General features: G+C 44.1%; 1 protein-coding gene across 1 annotated transcript; it reads right to left on the bottom strand.

Moving 5' to 3' along the window:
* Positions 1-4,804: 4,804 nt before the first annotated feature.
* On the bottom strand, positions 4,805-15,721 carry LOC132244755 (serpin B4-like). The gene is made up of 8 exons (XM_059717172.1): positions 15,613-15,721; positions 12,395-12,579; positions 11,752-11,814; positions 11,085-11,213; positions 8,293-8,410; positions 7,532-7,674; positions 6,507-6,683; positions 4,805-5,882 (listed from the first exon to the last, which is right to left on the bottom strand). The coding sequence occupies exons 2-8, from the start codon at positions 12,560-12,562 to the stop codon at positions 5,478-5,480; spliced, it is 1,203 nt and encodes a 400-aa protein (XP_059573155.1). The 5' UTR covers positions 12,563-12,579; positions 15,613-15,721; the 3' UTR covers positions 4,805-5,477.
* Between the last annotated feature and the right edge of the window lie 2,914 nt (positions 15,722-18,635).

The following is an 18,635-nucleotide window of genomic DNA, read 5'->3' as shown; positions in this document are numbered from 1 at the left end:
ATTGCTATTATAATGGGAGCTGGGTCAGAAATTAAGATGTGTTGTGTTTCTGCACCTAAACAAGCAGGAACCAGAGACTGGGTATGAGAAAATAATCAATCCTGAAGTACGAAAAGTGAACTGGTGAGAAACAGGTCTAGCCTCTCACCTCTGGGTTGGTGAAGCCTCCAGATATCTACCAATCCTAGGTCTTTTTAATAAATAAGAGGGCTTGTTTTCAGTTTTCTGATAGACTCTGTTAACAGTAACTGAGTTTTCAAGCACCGTATCCAATACGCAGTTCCAATCACCACCCAAAAGATTGGACTTTGTTGCTGACATATTGGTACTGTATGACAAAAAGGTAGCATCTCCACTACTCTTACCTCCCCTCAGAGTCGCCCCATTTGTTAATGAATGTGACAGCTATTAGTTTGTGAATGAATATAGCTGTACCTCTGCTTCAAGAATTGCGCGAAGAGTGGGATACAGCTTTTCAAAGCATTTCTAGTAAGAAAAGCAATCTGACTGTCCAGAGATGGTAATGGTCTGAGCACTTTCGTCCCTTCGGTGGGCTCATTCAATGCTCTCCCATTGCATGACATGACAGTCATTGTCATTAGTTATCCCCATTGTACATTGAATGAAGTTGCCAAGCTCCTGGGGCAGAGAGGGACAAGACATAAGACAAGACGTAACCAAGAAACCCCCAGAGCAATATCTCACTGCTTGGTCACATCCAGGTCCCTGATGGCTTCAACTAACACGACCACACTCACCGCTCCACACACTAAACAGTTACAACAGATTGTTATTGCACCATCGACCATGTGTTAATATTACTAATTTCACTAAGATACGAAAATCCACTAACCAAAGCAGTAAAGGAAGTGGTAATAATGTCATGTCAAGTCATATACTTCCCTGAATGCCTGTGCTGAAATGTCTGGAGGTAAAAACAATGTTACTATATAGCCAACCTCTTGAGCACCTCAGCCTTCAGGAAACAACAATCTACTAACTGCTAAAAGATTTAAAGTGGCCTTCGGTATACATATAACTGACTAATGACACCTAATTAAAGAGTCCTTGTATAATTAAAATGAAGATATTCTGGATTTGGCTTCTTCTCAGGTAATTAGCCCAAGAGTTGTCCTGTTCAGTAACAGGGGTTGTGAAGGCTTCCCAGACGGAGGGGCAGCTGCCTGCTCTGCGGCCTCACAAAACGGAGGGGACGCTGCCTCTCAGTATCGCACAAAATGGAGGGGAAGCTGTCCCTCACAAGCCAGGGAGGCTTGCCTGGTCCACGCGGCAGTGTGACGGGAATGCAGCGCAGGAGCCCAACAACTTTGCTGCCCGGGACACGCAGGGGAGAACGGTGATGATGATGCCATCGAGGAGCGCTCTGCAGAGGGGTCGGCAAAACGACCCTGCGGGCGACGGGGTTGAGGAGTACCAACCCTCTCTCAGTGAGTATGGACTCCCCCTGGGAAAGGGTAAACCCCAGGTACTTATCTGGGGCTTGCATGGAGGCGCAGACCAGCTGCTGGTGTTTCCTGTGGTAAGTCTGAGCTGCGGTGCGAATGGAAGGACGCTGCTTGATCTTTGATTAGACCAACTAAATAGTTGGAAAAACTGTTCTTTGCAAGCTTTCGGGCACAAACACCCTTCTTCAGGCATAGGGACAATCCACTGGCGCTTTGTGTTCTCCATGGTGGAAAAGAAGTCAATATGCAAACTGCAGGTCTGTGAATATGCGAATATGTGGCAGCGAGGATCAGAAGGGATGGGGGACAATAAGTGTGAGACAAATAGGTGGCGGGGGGGATGGGAAATGGTGAACTGGTGCTCAATTGTAGCTGGCAAAATGCAAGTTTCCCCAAGTAGCTTGTGCACAGGGAAAAAGGGGATTAATTGTGTTTCGAACCAGCGCTGTAGAGATACGCCTAGGTGTTCGGTAGGTAACGGGCCCACAAGCAACAAGGAGCTCATTTGCCAATGCTGCCACATCAAGTGGACTTCAGCCACCACCTAACTGCACGTAAGAGTTTCCACCAGGGATCCTGATTTTCTCGGATTTAAAAAAATCCCAAATTTCAGTTAAAAAAAAGTAACTCCAAATCTACATTTTTCCATGATTAAAATGCAACACCACTGTGTACACATCTCTATATTTGTGGTGTTTCATTTAAATGGTGGAAAAATGTGGATTTGGAGTTCCTTTTTTTAAACTGAAAATTGGGGATGTTTTTAAAATCAGAGAAAACTAGGATCCCTGCTCCTCGCTGTTTCTTGTGCCTGGGAGGCACCTGAGAGAAGGGCAGGGCAGTGAAAAAAGACCCTTTTGAAAAGGGAGATGCTAGAGGCAAACGGAGACTGAGAGAGAAAGGCAGCAGGGGAGGAAGCTGAGAGCACAAGTGAGAAGCCAGCAGGGATGTTCCCTGAAAGAGACTGCCTGCAAGGTAGCCAGGTGTTTGGGGCCCAAGGGTTCACCCGGTGTATTGCAGCTGACCAGTACACACTGCTTTCTCTTTAAAGCAAAGAAGAGCCGCTTGCTTTGGGTGCGCTCCGTCCCCTTGAAGAGGGAAAGTCCCCTCCCAGAGTTAAGCCAGAAGGTACGGGAGCCAGAGAGAAGAAATTGGGGGGGTTCAGGACCCAAAAGGCGAGGGTGCAAAGAAAAGGAATGGACTGGTAGCACCAAGCAGAGGGTTGTTTCTGGTCTTGGATCACTGAGGGGACAAAGACCCCTTGGGAAAATTAGGTGATTTGTTTTAAAGGAGCCCTGAGGATTTCATCCCAGAGGTTAGCTCTTAGGGGTGTACGAAGCAGGCCGTATTTGATTTGGACTTGCATTCGGCTTGATTCAGGGGACACTGATTCAATTTGTTGATTTGGATCACTGTCCCGATTTGATTTGGCTGAATCCAAATCTGCAGATTCAGTGCTGATTTGGAGAATCAGCGATTCAGCCATAGACACAGCTTTAAATGTTTTTTCTACATAGCTCGAGGTACCAGGCACGGCTTGTGAACGCCGAGATGGTGGGGCAGATGGGGCGTCCCACAGGAGCGTGGGGGAGGGTGGCCCGCGTGCTCAGCGGCGGACCTGGAAGTGGACCAGAAGTATTTCCGGGTCCGCCGCCAAGCACGTGGGGGACCCCTCTCCCCCGCATCTCCCAGTTCGGTGAGCAGCTGCAAGTAGACCCCGGGTGCCCCCCCAACCCAGGAGGCACTAGTTGTCAAGCCAGGGGGTAGGGGGGTCACTTGCACGCTCCGCAGCAGACCTGGAAGTGAACCGAAAGTGCTTCTTGTCCACTTCCGGGTGCACCGCTGAGCGTGCTGGGGACCCCCTTGCGCTCCCATGGGATGCTCCGTCAGCCCCACCATCCCGATGTTCACGAGCCACCTGGTACCTTGAGGTATGTAGAAAAAATATATAAAGCTGTGTCTATGTCCGAATCATTGAATCTCACCTGCCCCCACCCTGCACACAAATCTGGGAGTATGTGTCCCCCATACCCCTCTGGGAGTGCGCACAGATGTGGGGAGCCAGCTCCACCCTGCCTCCTGGATGAGCTGCCTGCAGCCCCAGCCCGCTCCCCACCCCGGCCCCGGAGCCACGCGGTCCAGCCCCAAACCCTGCATACCACCTGGGCTGGGCTGGAGCTCTCCAGAAAAGTTCGAGGGTGGAGGGAGGCTCCGCAAGTTATTTTCCCTCCACGTTATCCAGGGAATCTCCAGTGTATAATACTCGACCACTCCTTGGAACAGGCAAAAACCTTTGTCTCTCCATTCTGCAAGACGTGTGCTCAACACTGGGCTTCTGATGAGTGCTCTCTACACTGTGACCCCTTCCCATCCTGTCATTCACGAATTCTTTTCTGCGCATTGGCCACATTCGGGAGATGTAGAGGGTGTCGCCAACCTCCCATCCCAGCCTTGCCTACAGCTTGGTGGTCAGGGCTTAGCTCACTGTTGTGGGAAGTAGGAAATGGAGGGTGCAATCTTTCCAGTCTGAGGGGGACCTCAAGTTCAGGTTTCCAACTTCCTGAGAGAGTGCTCTAACCACTAAGCTTATGCAAAAGGTGGACATGACTGCAGCTTCCCCTCAGAGGTAGGCTCCTTTTAGTGCCAGACATACCACCCTGAGTCAGGCACCTGGGCTCTGAGGAGGAGCAGGATTTCAGAGACAACCCTCTGGTTCCTGTTGTCTAGGTCTAGGCACCTTTATGCCCAGGTGTCCTCAGACAGAAAGTTGGGTTATTTTGAAGGCGGCATCCTGCTTCCCAGCGTTTGGGCAGAGAGATGGGAACGCTTGCCACATTTGTAGAATTTTCCCGAGATCTCTACCTGATTGATGAAGGAAGGAGGAGATTTTACTCATGTGCACAGCAAGAAGGTCAGCTACCTGTGCAACAGTATCTCCCCCTTCCCTGTGCTCAGGGAAAGGCCAGGGTGGGGACGGGGATGATGGTGAAGGAGAAGGTCTCCGGGTAGCTGTCGATATGGTGAGTGACTACAAAACTTCATAAACCTGAGGGTTTATCCAGTTACTTCTGTTGCCAATTTTCAGTGTACATGAAAGCACCCCTTCTTTAAAGCAGTGCTGATGTGATTATATTGGAGGAGTAATGCCAGGATGTGAGGGAAGGCATAACATTGGGTTTTCTATAAGAAAGGCTCCAGGGAGCCAGAAAATAGGATTGCAGCTCACTCACTGTGGGAAATGTCTCCAGCCACATTCTGTATGAACAGGGGCATCGCTTGGCCACCTGATTTACTCAGACTTTCCTCAGTTTAAAACACATGGAAACAAGAACACGTAATGGAGTCAAAATGATTTCAAATTTAGGAGATAGCTGCTTTGGTTACATTATAATAACCAATATAAAGACAATAAGTTCTAAGCAATATAAAGGCAAAAGACAATAACATCATAGAAGAGGGGCCAGCAACATATTCAGATTCAGTCTGCAGAACCACTGGCGGTGGAGAGCTTTGCCTGTGCCTGCACCTGCCCCCATGTCAAGGTCAGGCAGCAAGGGGTTGTGCAAGAGCTGGGCAGTTTCTAGCTGCACCCAGGCCTCTGCCACTTATCACCACCACCGTCCCTCAGTTGTAGCATAGGCAAAGCTTTCAGCCAGTGGGAAGCTGCACTCTCCCCCCCAGCCAGAGGGTAGGGGGCTGAGAGAAGCAGTGGCAGTGGCACAGGCACAGCTCCTAGATGCCTGACCCTGGCTTGGGCGCAGGAAAAACTCCCCACTGCCAATGTGCTGCTAAAGGCACTTGGTCCACACCAGACTGGAGCCGTATGGTTTTGGCCACAGCTTGTCAAAGGTTGCTGGCCACTGTATTAGGAGACTTTTCTTAGAAGCCATTGCATTAAAAAATCTCTCATTTCAAATTTGCAAAATTTCAAAAAACTTGAGAAATATTATCTTTTATCCTCACTACAACAAGGTTGTAGGTCTTCCTATATTGTTTCAAAGTGCCCTCCAGTTAAGGAGAGGTACATTGGCCATAAAAGAGAATGCTCCTGGTTACATTGTCTTTGATAAGGTAGAGGAAGGGGTGGTCAGCCTTAAACGCATAAGGCATCCCAGGACTTGTAAAAATTATGTCAACCCCTGTAGAAGCAGCTGCTTCAGTGCCCTCTTCATTAACATCCACGTAAGATTTATGGATGGCTTTGGACACAGCCAGATCACGCTTTCCATTCATTCCTGATAAATCAGCCTTTGAAGTGTCAAACAAATCAAGCATCCCCATAGCCTGCAGAGTTTCCCCAAGGTCATAGCTTTCCTGAATCTTGAATCGGGGCAGGTACACATTCACGCTTTGTTTATGCATGTTCGTCATCGTGGTCCACTCTACAAATTTTTTATAGGTGAGTGCGCTGTTAAGCTACAGGGGCAAAAACAGGAGAATAGAAAACTTAGGATGAAAAAACAAAGAGACCAAAGAGCTGAATTTGTGCAAGTGGAGTGATTCTGGTTTTCAATTTCATGTTTAGTATGCTTATTTAATTACAAAAAACAAATGGATTACCAGAACACAGCTCATAATCAAATGAAGAATGGGAAGTAGGACCGTTTCCAAATATATTTTAATCTTTTCCTGTGTCTTTTGAGATAAAGATATCAAATTGTATTTGAAATGCGGGAAATATCTAACCAGCACAATTGATGCTCAATCCTGCCGCACTCCCAAAGTAACATTTTTTAGATTGTCACTAAAAAGTCATATTTTCAGGATTAATTGTTGAATTTTTTTTAAATCCCCAAAGTTTTATTCATTAGCAATTTACCATGTATATTTTCTCTAAGGAAATGAAATAGAATGTTCTCGGTCTAATAACGGGCATCTTCAAAATCCACAGTAAATGGGAGAAAATATAAAGAACCTTTACTATTGCCTTTTCTTCTGTCTGTACTGCCCAGGTAATTGAAGATGAGCAAAGATATCAGTGCATTCATAGGCAGCGTATATAAGCCTTTTATACACACCCTCAGAGATCAGAGGATTTACCTGTTCCAGGCCAGTGGAGTTATCCTTGATATCTTTTGGTAAAAAAATGAACATACTCAGTTCTCCTTCTCCTTCTCCACCGTAGGGGAGTTCGAGCACTTGAATCTCAGGTTCCTCTATGATGGCCAGATTGTAGTAGCCATTCTGAAACATCATCTGCACATTCTTGGTCTGATTCTGTAATATGAAGAACAGACACGAAGAGAAGCAGAAAGCACAGACATTCCCCTATCCAGAATCTGTGTACTGGAAGTCACACAGTCAAACTGGGTCTAGGATCTGTTTCTGGCCCAGGATGAAATTCTCCACAGGTAGCCAGCCCCTGTTCTATCTGTCGGCTTTCTGGACCTGAACAGTGGCATGTTGTGTTCCTCCCTTTCAGCCCCTCTCACATCAAGTTCATTATAACTCTCCTTTTCATTCTACAGAGGACAATATCGACTTTTTTCCGACTTATGGGTTAGGATAGAATTTCCCTCAACCCCATCATGCATTTGTTTTGACATCTCAAATGAGGACATTTTGTTTTAAAGAACACCAGAGCAAAACATCCATTTGTTAAGGAGAAGAATTAAGTTAAAATCCCCTGGATATAGTTACATTCCTCATTTTGGAACCCAACATTATAAAAGCCAGAATAGCGCCATGCCAGGATCCTGTTTTATAGATTTGGATTGCTTAAGGCTCAAGAACAGAACATGAACGCAACTTCTTATCAGGTGTGTCGTGTGTTCAGCTCACATGACCTTTTCCCCTTACCAGGCTTTTGTATCTAAATAGAAGTCCTAATTGGCCAGTTCCCTTATACATAAATACGTCTGAGATATCCTCAAAGAGGTTTCAGTGGAAGATAACAATGTGGAGGGATGAATGTCAGAGCAACTCCTGAGTAAATTGTGGTAGAAACATCTCTATAGAGTTAGTTAAAAGGGTTGACAGGCAGCAAGGAGAAGCTCTCAACCTCTTTTAATAAAAATAAAGAGAGGGTTGTGTTTCCTTCACTTCAGCCATAGTCCATACTGTACCTTGTTTAACCTGAAAGGTCTTTCCTTGGTGTCTTCTTTCTTAAATTCTAAAGTCCACTTTCCTTTAAAGTAGATAGCATTGACCAGCACCAGGACAGTAGCTGAACCTAGAACGCGCTCTGCGAACAACTCTTTGATTTTACCTTTAAAAATAATCAATTCAGCTGCATTAACATACTTTGTTCAGATATTCCACTAGACTTGATTTGTAATAATTCAGAGTTCAATGATGACAAGAATGATCTTGAAATGAAACTGATGCATCAACAGTAAACTATTGTAGAGCTGCAAGCCAGAAGACCTCAGAGGCCATGTCTATTTAGCTCTTTTCTGCCAAGCTTAAGACCACTGTCAAGAAGCAAACCTGCCCACTCCCCTGGGCAAGCCTAATCATTAGGCAGATCAGTAAGTTACAGTGGTCTTGAGTGCATGCCCCGGCACCACTCCGAGGCTCTCCTGGGGCAGAGTGGCTGGCCCGTAGAGGTCAGGAGTGAACGACTCAGTGCCTCTCTCCTGAGAAAGAGACTTGTAACTTGGTAGCACTTCTTGGTTCTGCTGGGAGGCAGGATAGACATGTTCAAAGAAGTCTTGAACCTGTGTCCAATTTTCTAGCATTAACAAGTAAAGGACAATGTTGTGGAAAAACTGAAAAGCCTGTGAGGCTTAGCAAAGCAGAAAAAACTTCATCTTCAGGTATTATATTACTCATTAATTCTCATATGTATGTATTCATCCAAGCACCCAATATTTCCTGGACTTACCACTGGTCTGTTCTTCCACCCAGGTGTTAATTTTTTTTCTGGTTTCTTCTAGAGCATTGCTAAAGTCAACAGTTTCCAGCCCAGCATGGTACAGTGTCTCTGTGCACTTCAAGTATTGCTGGAAAGTAGGAGAGACAAATGTGTGTAACAGGGCCTATAACTTCCTGCGTGCAAGACCCTTCCCTATTGCACCAGAGCAAGAATGGAATATGGGTAGAGAGTGAGACTAAAATCTGAGGCTGTGCCAGTGCAACCTCCCATATCCTGCACAGACTATTTTCAAGAAAATCTATTTTCAAACCCACTTTTCTAATCAATGTTCATTCTTTCTTTGTCTCCAGTTATAGTAACAGTTATTTTACAGTTTCAAGATGCAACTCAGAATGACTCCTTGACAGGAAAATTTGGTAAAGTCCAAAACAGGAGCCTCTCTTTATGCCCTAAACCCATTGTTACACATCTGTCATTAACTTTCAGAGGGAGCAGAGCACCCAATTGTGCCTTGTGTTTTTCACAATTTTGCCCTTAATGTCTTTTTAGGGACTTAAATTTAGGCTGCTGGGCTTGCTTATTGTTTTTTTTTTGCGAGGTGGGGGGAGGGGTTGAGCTTGTACTATAGTGAAAAAGGGAAAATGGAAATGATTTTTTGAAATGTTTTGTCCTCATAATTGAAGTGCATTAAACTCTCTTTTGTTCACGGTGTAGACTTTACATAAGCAATTCTGCAGCCTGCAGAGGACATTCAGGCCCCTGACACATGTTAAATTTAAGATGTGATTAACCAGTTAATCGTGTTTTAAATAGTAATCCAGCCACATGTTCAGGCAATTACTGGCACGATAAGATTCCAGTCACAATTCCTGTGCCACGTGATTGTCAGTCCCAGCTCTCTGGACTGCACAGGTTCACTGGGCAATTGGCTCTTTACTTGCAGGTGCAGGGCAGGATCAGGATCATAATCCTGGACTCTCCCTGGACTGGCCAGCATAATGATGTGATTGCAATCTAATCCCCAATCCCAATATAGTGCAGTTGACCATGCACATGTGCCATTAAGTGAACATGTGCTAGTGAATATGTGCCAGGTAATATATACTGAAGGTATCCTTGACGGTGCTATATCTTTTATTGTAGTAGTTAGGCACAGTTAGCTATTACTGAAGATGCATCTTCTTTGTATCCCCATTCAAGAGGCCCCTTTCTAGTTCCTTATAATTTTGTCAATGTTCTTATTTTGGGGGGTGATCTCCTTCTTTTTGTCAAGGTCCTTCTTTGCCAAGGGTTTCTGTTTCAGCAAAAGTGGATTAGCTGCTTTTGAGCATTAAAGCAATGAAAGGAATATACCTTTGTGATAAGAAATAGCATTTCTGAAAATCGTTTGAGCAAGATTGTGGCATTACTGAAACCCAATATTAGCCAAGAGAGAAGTACTGGGTCAGACATGTGACCTTCTCAGTTCACTGAAGATAATGTGACAGTTGTCTGAATTAAAAGTGTTTGCAAAATGGGCTCTAACGCGTTCTGTTTCTAACAGACAACAGCTTCTTTTTATTGATGATCTTCCAATGGTCTCCTAGTTCTGCGTGTGAAACAGCAGTACATCCTGTGTGGAAGTTCCCACTAAGCGTACTCTATGTGGAATGCAAGTTGCCCTGTGTGGAGTCCAACTGATTTCACAGGAATTGAGTAGAAACAAATGTGGACGATCTACCTCATTCACTTCTTGCAGGAACGATCTTGCAGAAAGAATATTCTTTAATCACTTCATGCAAGATTCCTCATAATGTGCACACTTGGGGCTAAAGTGACCCTGTTTTGGCATTTTTATGAGCAATTAATTTTACAATCTTAGAATTCCTTATAATTTTTTATTAGAAATTATGTATTAATATGGGTGTTTTCCAAACAAGGCCTCTGATTAAAGGTGAAGTGCATATAAGAACTGGGACACTGATCATGTCAGAAAATATAACAGTATGTCTTTATATATATGTGCATGTGTACATATATAGATACATATATATGTATGTATGTATGTCTATCTAGATGTGTGTGTGTATACACATATAGATAGGTTTTTTAAAGCAAAAAACCCTTTTTATTTAATTCAATTTTTTAAATATTTGGTTTTGGTAAATATATCAATATAAAACAATCTCAAATAGAAGTTTTCATTTAAAAAAATTGTGAATCTTTGTAGTACTTTCTTTAATGGAATTCTGCGTGTCTATGTCACTTTTATAGTTTTCACAAGCTGTTAATTATAGTAATGCCTATGATACAATGTGAGAATGCAGTAGCTGCTAGTTGTCAAACTGACATATCAGTACTACTAATGCAAATTATAAAGGATAAACGTGTCCCAAAATAATATATTATAAATAATAATACATGAAATTGAAATAAACATGACATTTACAAATTCCAACATGGACTTTTCCAAATAAACTTTTTTAGTATTTTTTGCTGTGAGAATTTTACAAATAACTGCCTTCATTCTGAACTGGAATGAAAGCAAAATTAAAAACACTGATATTGCCTGCAAAAAAAGAGAAAGTCAGACGTTTAATGAGTTCTGCTAGCCGTTGTGAACAAGTACCTATCTATGCTTTTGCTTTTTTCTTTACTCCCTGTATGGAAAAAAACAAAACAAGAAACAAATTTGACTACTGTATAGGACATCTTTATGGAAAACACTCTCACCATGCCATCTTGGACACATTCCATTATGTTCCCGGGTAGACAGTAATTGTGCTAAATTCATTACTAGCATGGACACCATTGCAGCTTACCTCAAGGAATTGAAAACCCTTTGCTCCGTACAGCCTGTTAGCAATGCTTAGAGAAAAATGGGTGCTGGGCCTGTTGATTGCTGATAAGAGTGCCTGGAACTGAGAATGAACTTCTCCAGTTTCTTCACACTTCAAATAACAAAATAATAATTTCTTTAGCAGGGTTCCCCTTTCAACCATGAAGCTGTATCTGATGTAGAATTGTTACCTCCCCACCAAAATATCCTCATGACACCTCCAGGTCAAACATCATAGACTAGGCCCCTTATTTTAGCCCTCAACATGAGGGCCTTTAATTATCATACAAAGACATATTTTTCTTTGTTAAACTATTTTGCCTGGATTCTTCTCTTTCTGTGGTTCTCCCTCATAGCAATCATAGGCATAGAAGAAGGGACATGAAACATTTCTACCTCCACTTTCCAAAAAAATGCAAAAAAAGGACTTTCCTCATTCACAGTCTCTTTCATTTTCAACACTTGCAAGCATTGAAGGAGAGGGTTATTTATTAAAAAAAGATGCCACTCATATAATAAAAATGGGCCTTATGTAGTGTAAATATATGGGATGAGAGTTTGGGAAGACAGGATGCTCAGATCTATGCCCTTCTCTGGGGAAGTGCTGATACAAAGGGAAAAGGACAAACCTGATGTACCTGCTGCCTTACCTCAGAGCTACCATGCTTTGTACTTCCTCCAGAAGAACTTGAAACTTCATCAAAATGAAGCGCCTGAAACAAAAATGCTGGGTGATTGCAGCTATAACTGTCATCAAAACATAATTTTGAGGCTGGACTGGCGTGTCCCCTGGCACACTGGAAAACCCTTTAGACATGCCAGGTAGGGAAGCTCATGTACTTCATTTCATTGGCGATGCATTTGAATGGACAGCAGAGTTTCCTAAAGAGCTCTTGTTTGAGGCCAAGGCCTGACACACCTTGGTTAGCCGGTAGGGAAGGGAAGGATGCCCTGGAGGGAACCCATCAATAACAACTCAGCCAGTTCTGCCATGCAGCAAGCTTCCGGTCATGGAGGCAACCCATGCAGAGCCTAGCACCACTGCTAAAGATAGCGAGTTTACTGTGTAGACGTAGCCTGAAAGGCATAAGTCCCTTCCTGAGGGCCCCCTTGATTTGCTGGATTACTGTTTCCTACATGTGGGAAACGTGTCAAAAGCTTCAAATGTAGGCTTATAAATCTGACCATTATTATTCAGATCCTGTGCGTTGTTAACAACATTTTTGGAGTCCCCTGTATTCTGACACTGCACTGACAGGCAGTGTTGACAGTAGCAGAGTGAGGAAAGCCTACCTTTTCCATCTGTTTGGCCGTGTTGCCTCTAGCACCCAGGAGGACCATGGCCATGGCCGAAGAGATGCTCAGAGGGGAGAAGAAGATGTTTTCATTTCTTTTTGATTTCTGGAGCTCTTTGAAAAAGTCAAAGCAGAATTTAGCATTTGCTTCGCTGAGTGAGGCCATGGTGAAGACGGTGAAGCCTGGGACAAGAGAATTAAAGTGTGAGACTCATGATTGTCTCGAAGTTCGTGCCTTTTCCTTCTCAGACAGAAGGAGCCTTTTCCCACCTCTCACTGATGAAATGCTAACTGGCAGCTTTTTGTGACCTGAGGAAGAGCATGTGGTGCCTGAAAGTGTGTCGCACAACTCATCCAACTAACACGGTTGGTCCAATAGAAGATATCATGAAAAACTCTCATCTCTCATAAAGCTCTTCATCTTTTCATAAACTGCAAATTATATCCTCCCCGTGGCCAACCACCTGAATGTAGATATTTATCAATTCTCAGTAACAGTTTTCTGTGGTTCACTGTATGTTCAGATTAATCAATCACAGTCGCTTTCTGACTTACCTTCCAAAGGTTGTACAATGTAATAGCCCTTGTTCAGTCCCTACTTACTTTTATTGCTTGGACTTCCCCAAGGCTTGTGGAATCCTTATGTTATACTAACTTTAACCTGAATAAAGTGATCTAAAGGTTTACATCTGTCCAGGAGTCTAAGCGTGTGGTATATCGACTCTATCCATTTTACATCCAAAGCTGAGAGCAATTGCCTTCCCTATATGTCTTAGCGATGTACCAAATTCTCTGCAAATAATGACACCAATGGAATTAATATCAGTGAAGAATGTCATCTTCCTTTCCTTAATGAACAGAATCTCTTAAGGAATGCATGTATCTTAGTCTTCTCCTTGTAGGTACTGTGCACATAACATCCTTACGGTGTGTTTACGGGTTGCCGTACGGTGACATTGCTACAGCACTGTGTTTTAGTACTTCCTTTTGGAAGTACTAAAGCACAATGCAGTAACCCCCCGTACTGTGCTGTGCACGCAACACAAGGTTAGATTTTGCCACTACGTTGCTGTTGTGGTGCGCTAAAATAGGAGCGCACTGCTACAGCAACATAGCTAGCGATTACGTGTCGACTCGTGTGATCGCTACATCAGCGCAGCATGCTGTACAACAACATAGTGCATTGCTATGGCAATGTAGGGCAATGTGTAGACATGCCCTTAATGAAGAAGACAGGGCAGACTGGCACCTTATAGACTAATTCAACTTAATAAAGATTTTTTTTTGCCTAACACATGTAAATAAGCTCTCTATAAATGGGGGCAGATCCTGACTTAGTGTGCACTCAGTGCCTACTGAAGTCACTGGAATGCCCATGTATTTATGGGAGGGGAGAAGGGGGATGAGGGAATGGGACGGGACTTTAATGAAACTAGCGCTCTTAAGTCACTTTACTGCTGTTGTAATGGAGCTTTTAAATTACCCCGTAAAATCCTGGCCCACTGAAATGAAAATCGTCATTATTTGTGCTACGTTCTATGTAAGAATACATTTTTAAAGAAACATCTCAGTATGCATGTCTAAATGATTAAAAGATATAGGAGTCCGTGCATCTCTAGTAGCATCTTCTCAGCCCTGATCAATATGAACACATTTTCTATCTTAATTTTCTTTAGGAAAACAGCTGTTAAATAGGATGTTCTTTTGCTAGGGCGACAGCAAGCACTGCTACATGCTTTGTCCAGAGAAAGATGAAAGACTTCTTTCCTTCTTTTGCTCCCTAACTGCTGTTTGTAAAATCTCTGGGAAAGCTCTGTGTCCTCTCTGTAAAGCCCATGTTTTGTACCCCTCGAATATAGGCAGCACTAATAACTCGCTTCATACGAAGAAGCCAAGTCATTCTGTTCCTCGTATCCACCCCTCCTGGTTCTCAGTGTATTTGCAAGCAGTGATCTTTTCAAACCAATTTGAAGCTAATGTAGAGTGACTTTAGGCATGGGGGGCATTTCTACACATGCAATTAATTCAAAGCAATACATTCTGGCACAGTTCATGTCAGATATTGCTCCTGGGTGCTGCGTTTGAATGTGTGCCCAGGATCACAGCACATTGAGCCAGGTCAGAGCAGCTTTGGCTGGAAGGGGGTCAGCCTGCCAGCCTGGGGCTGCTCCAACCCGGTTCAACGTACTGCAGAGGGGCTGACTAGGGCACAAGGGTGCTCCAGAATGGGGTTAGCAGGCATGCACAGCCTGCACTGGAGCACCCTGATGCCCCAGCCAGACACATTAGTGTCTACACATGCGTCGCTGTGCACTAAAAAACTTAGTGCAGGCTAGTATTTACGTGTTCATAAGTACTATCCTACAGTGAAGTTCATTAGTTTACTTCAAACTAATAGGGCCTAAGATGTAGGCACTGAGAGACATTTACTGCGGGGCTAATCAGTCAGCTTCACAGTAAATGTCTGTACCAGCAGTAAACTTCTACTAATCATATTGACTCAGCAATTCTGTCCATCGGTTATACACCAGTGGAGCCAATGCTTTTCCCATTCCCTGGTGTTTGCAATTCCCATCCTTCCAGGAGAACACTCAGAAGGCAAGTAGCTTCGCTTACACCTGTGCACATGGGTCAAAATCCTGGTGTCCCCTTGAGAGGCAGGAAGGTAAGTCCTCATTCAATTAATCTTCTGCATGATATCAAAGAGCTTTTTTATATTGAATACAAGAGCACTTCCAGTGCAGATACTTAGATAAAAACTTATTCCTGCCAGTATGCTCACAATTCTGTTTTCCACAAAGATACTTGTAATGAAAATTTGCCCAGCCAAATGCCTTGAAATGCATGGAGCTGGGAACACCTGCAGAAAAGCTGCTGGTTTTATTCACAAGAATATTCAGGAATGTTTTCTGCTGTATACCTGCACTGTACTTGCAAATGGTTTTGGATTTTCTTCTATCTGACCCTTAAAATACTGTCTCCAGAACTGGCAAATGAGAAAACTACGGCATGAAAACTACTGCCTTGCATCCACCAAAAGTTTCAGGCAAATATGTTCCTATCCAGCAGTATCTATGCTGTTGAATTCCCCACAAGGAACAACTCCTTAGGTCAACACAATACAGTGCAAAGGTACCAGGTAGTTCGCCGCTAAGGTCACTGCAATGATACAAATAGTAAGAAGGACATTAAAGATAAAGCACTCGAAATATTTACCTTCTCTGTTTGGATGTGGTGCTAAAGGCTGGCTGGGAAGTTTGGTGTGGTGTCCGGTGGAGTGCTGAAATTTAAAGCCATGGCCACTCCCACCAGTGTATGTGCAATTTTCATCCACAGTGATTCATCATCTTCTCTATTGCAAGTAATTAATATAATAATTGTGAGTTCAGGGCAGTGACAGGTAAATAAAATCTTGGTCAACTTTTCATGTCTCCTAGCAAAGGAAAGGAGATGCAATCAAATATTCATTTCCAACTGAAAAAAACAAATCTCTCTCTACTGTTTTTACATCCAGGATCAAGTTACTAGAAGTGAAGGAGGCTACAGATTTTTTCCTTGGAAATAAATCCTTCAAAAATTAGGCCCAATAAGTACCTAAGTAATCTGATTGCAAACATAAATAAATAGTGGCATAATTTATACCTAAGCTAGTTCTCAATTGTATCAGAACATGCCTTTCTAAGCAGACAAGGGAGAGAGAGAAGCATGCAAAACAAGAAAATGGGAAATCATAACATTTAGTAAGGGATTTGGGAAATCATAATATTTAGTAAGGGATTTGTGGTCCAAATGTGGCAACTACCTTTCCTGGCACTTAGCCGTATGTCACCAAGAACTTCTGTAAGCACGTTTCTGCTGAAGATGTAGAAATCCTGGGGCTCAGAGGCCCCTCTGTGGTGCAAAGAGCCATAGTATAGATCTGCCACAACATCACAAACCTGTTTGTTTTGATAAACCTAAAACACTTTTCTGCTGTGATTATCACAAGCCCTGCTTGAACTGAGCTCATGGAGGGTTTTTTCAGAAGATATCCTTGTACTGACTTAGGCTGCCTCTGTACTGCATTGCCAAATTATTTTCTGTTACTCTGGACAAATATGGGAAAGAGAGAGCAAGAGAGAAAGTGAGCCTAAGGGCTGTACAAAACGGCTATGTTTCATTTCTGTTGTGGATTTGTCTGTTTTGGAGGGACAGTGATTCGTTTTGGTGTTTCGGATCACTCTTCCATTTCAATTTGGCTGCATCTGTTTCGGAGCTCCGACACTGATTCGGAGATTGGGATCAGCTGGGGAGAGGCAGGCACAGCTAGGCATCTGCAGGTTCTCCCGCAGCTCCTCTGGCTGTGCCTGCCTCTCCCGGGGCTGGGGGAGCTTCACAAGAAGCCCCCATGACTGCCTTGCCCAGCCCCAGCCTCCCGGCACTTTACAAAACAAAACCAAACCCCGCACTCACTGGATGCAGCAGTGGCGATCAGGGCCTTTGTGGGCTCGTGGCAGAGCCCCGCCCATGCAGTGTAGGACAGTGGGGAGCAGCGGAGATTGCATGGCAGCTGCCCCATGGCGTGGGTGCAGCGCAGCTCGGCAGGGTGCCGTACGCTGCCTGGGAGCTGGGGCTGAGTGGTGCCAGGCTCCAGCTGACAGGTGGAGCTGCCCCAGCTCCCAGAAAGCACATGACAGCTGCTGTGCAGGTGCCAAGTGGGGGGGAAGGCAATCCCTGCTGCCCCCCACTGCATAGGGGGGCTCTGCCATGAGCCCTCCAGGCCCTGATCACCGCTGCTACAGAAGGTGAGTGTGGGGCATTTTTTTTTTTTTTTAAGTGCTGGGAGGCTAGGGCCAGGCCGGGGATTGGGCCAGGTAGGGCAGCCATGGAGGCTTCTCCCATGGCTCCCCCCACCCAGGGAGAGGCAGGCACAACCAGAGGAGCCATGGGAGAACCTGCAGCTGCCTGGCTGTGCCTGTCTCTTCCCGGCTGATCCGAATTTCCAAATCAAAGCTGAAAGTGTGTCAAAACTCTGAAACAGATTCAGCCAAATCAAAATGGAAGAGTGATCCAAAACATCAAAACGAATCACTGTCCCTCCAAAACGGCCAAATCTGAAATGGAAACTAAACATAGCCATTTTGCACACCCCTGTTTCACAGGTAGAGATACTGGGCCTGACCCAGAGGACAAAAATCAAGGGTACAACACAGTTGCAGGAAAGCACGACTGTGTCTGGTTGGATCCCCTAAACTACTAAGCTGCTGTACAGTCTAATCAATGAGACTTACCCTCCCTCCTTTAGATATGAGAACCAGTGTGTCTTTTTGGCTGGGAGATGCTGGACTGGTTTTGTCCCACTTCTTGAATTATTGCATCTTTCAGGTATCCATATAAATAACCATCTTCTCCTCACATATGTTAACAGCTCCTGCCCATACTGTGTCCTGATGCAAATTGGTTTAAGCTCTATTGACTTTCTTGGACCTATGCTGATTCACAATAACTGAGAATCTAGCTTTAGGCCTTGGCTAAAGGGTCAGTGCCCATTAACTTTAGCTCGCATAACTTTTGCTCATAGAGTCATCCTTGAGAGTTCGATTTGCCTACCTCTTTTAAATCCAGATGTTCTGAGTTTTGCATGCTGTGAAATCAGAAATGGACATAAAACTGATAAAGCACTCACAAGATGCCTACATGTCATTGCAAAGCAACATGTTTTGGGAAATTGATTTCAGTAGCTGAGCAAGAAAATAGATGATGTCTGTTTGTGGTTCCAATGCACGTAAGCTTCTTAGCTCTTGAACTTGAAGAGGAGGAAGAGGCGCAGAATGTTCTAGTTTATTCTTTACCTTGGATAAACTGAACTTATGGAGAACTGGCTTGTGCGTGCTCCACATGAGGATGCTGGTAGGTATTACATTTCTTGTTGCGGTACATGCGGTTTGAATGACAAAATGTGAATGGCCACATGCTTGCACTGTGTTGCACTATAAAAGTGGTGCATTTGTAACAAAAAAAGATGACTCCAATACAAAGAAGTTGTTGAAATAAGTTGTTGTTTGAAATGACAAGTTCCTTGTAGCACAGAATTGTCCTGTGACACATTTAACATTTGCCCCAGTCTATCCAGCCCTTAATATCCCACAGTGCTTTGCTCTCCCTCTCCTACCAACAAGGGGGAGAAGGGCCGACTGACTTTCTGACAACCTGTCCATCGGGGTGCTGTCAGGGAGCCCTGGCAAAGAACACCCTAGTTG

This window comes from Alligator mississippiensis, chromosome 14 (genome assembly GCF_030867095.1).
Source record: "Alligator mississippiensis isolate rAllMis1 chromosome 14, rAllMis1, whole genome shotgun sequence".
NCBI classification, from domain to species: Eukaryota; Metazoa; Chordata; order Crocodylia; family Alligatoridae; genus Alligator; species Alligator mississippiensis.
The sequence above is the reverse complement of the archived record's forward strand: the minus strand, read 5'-3'. Positions and strand labels throughout refer to the sequence as shown.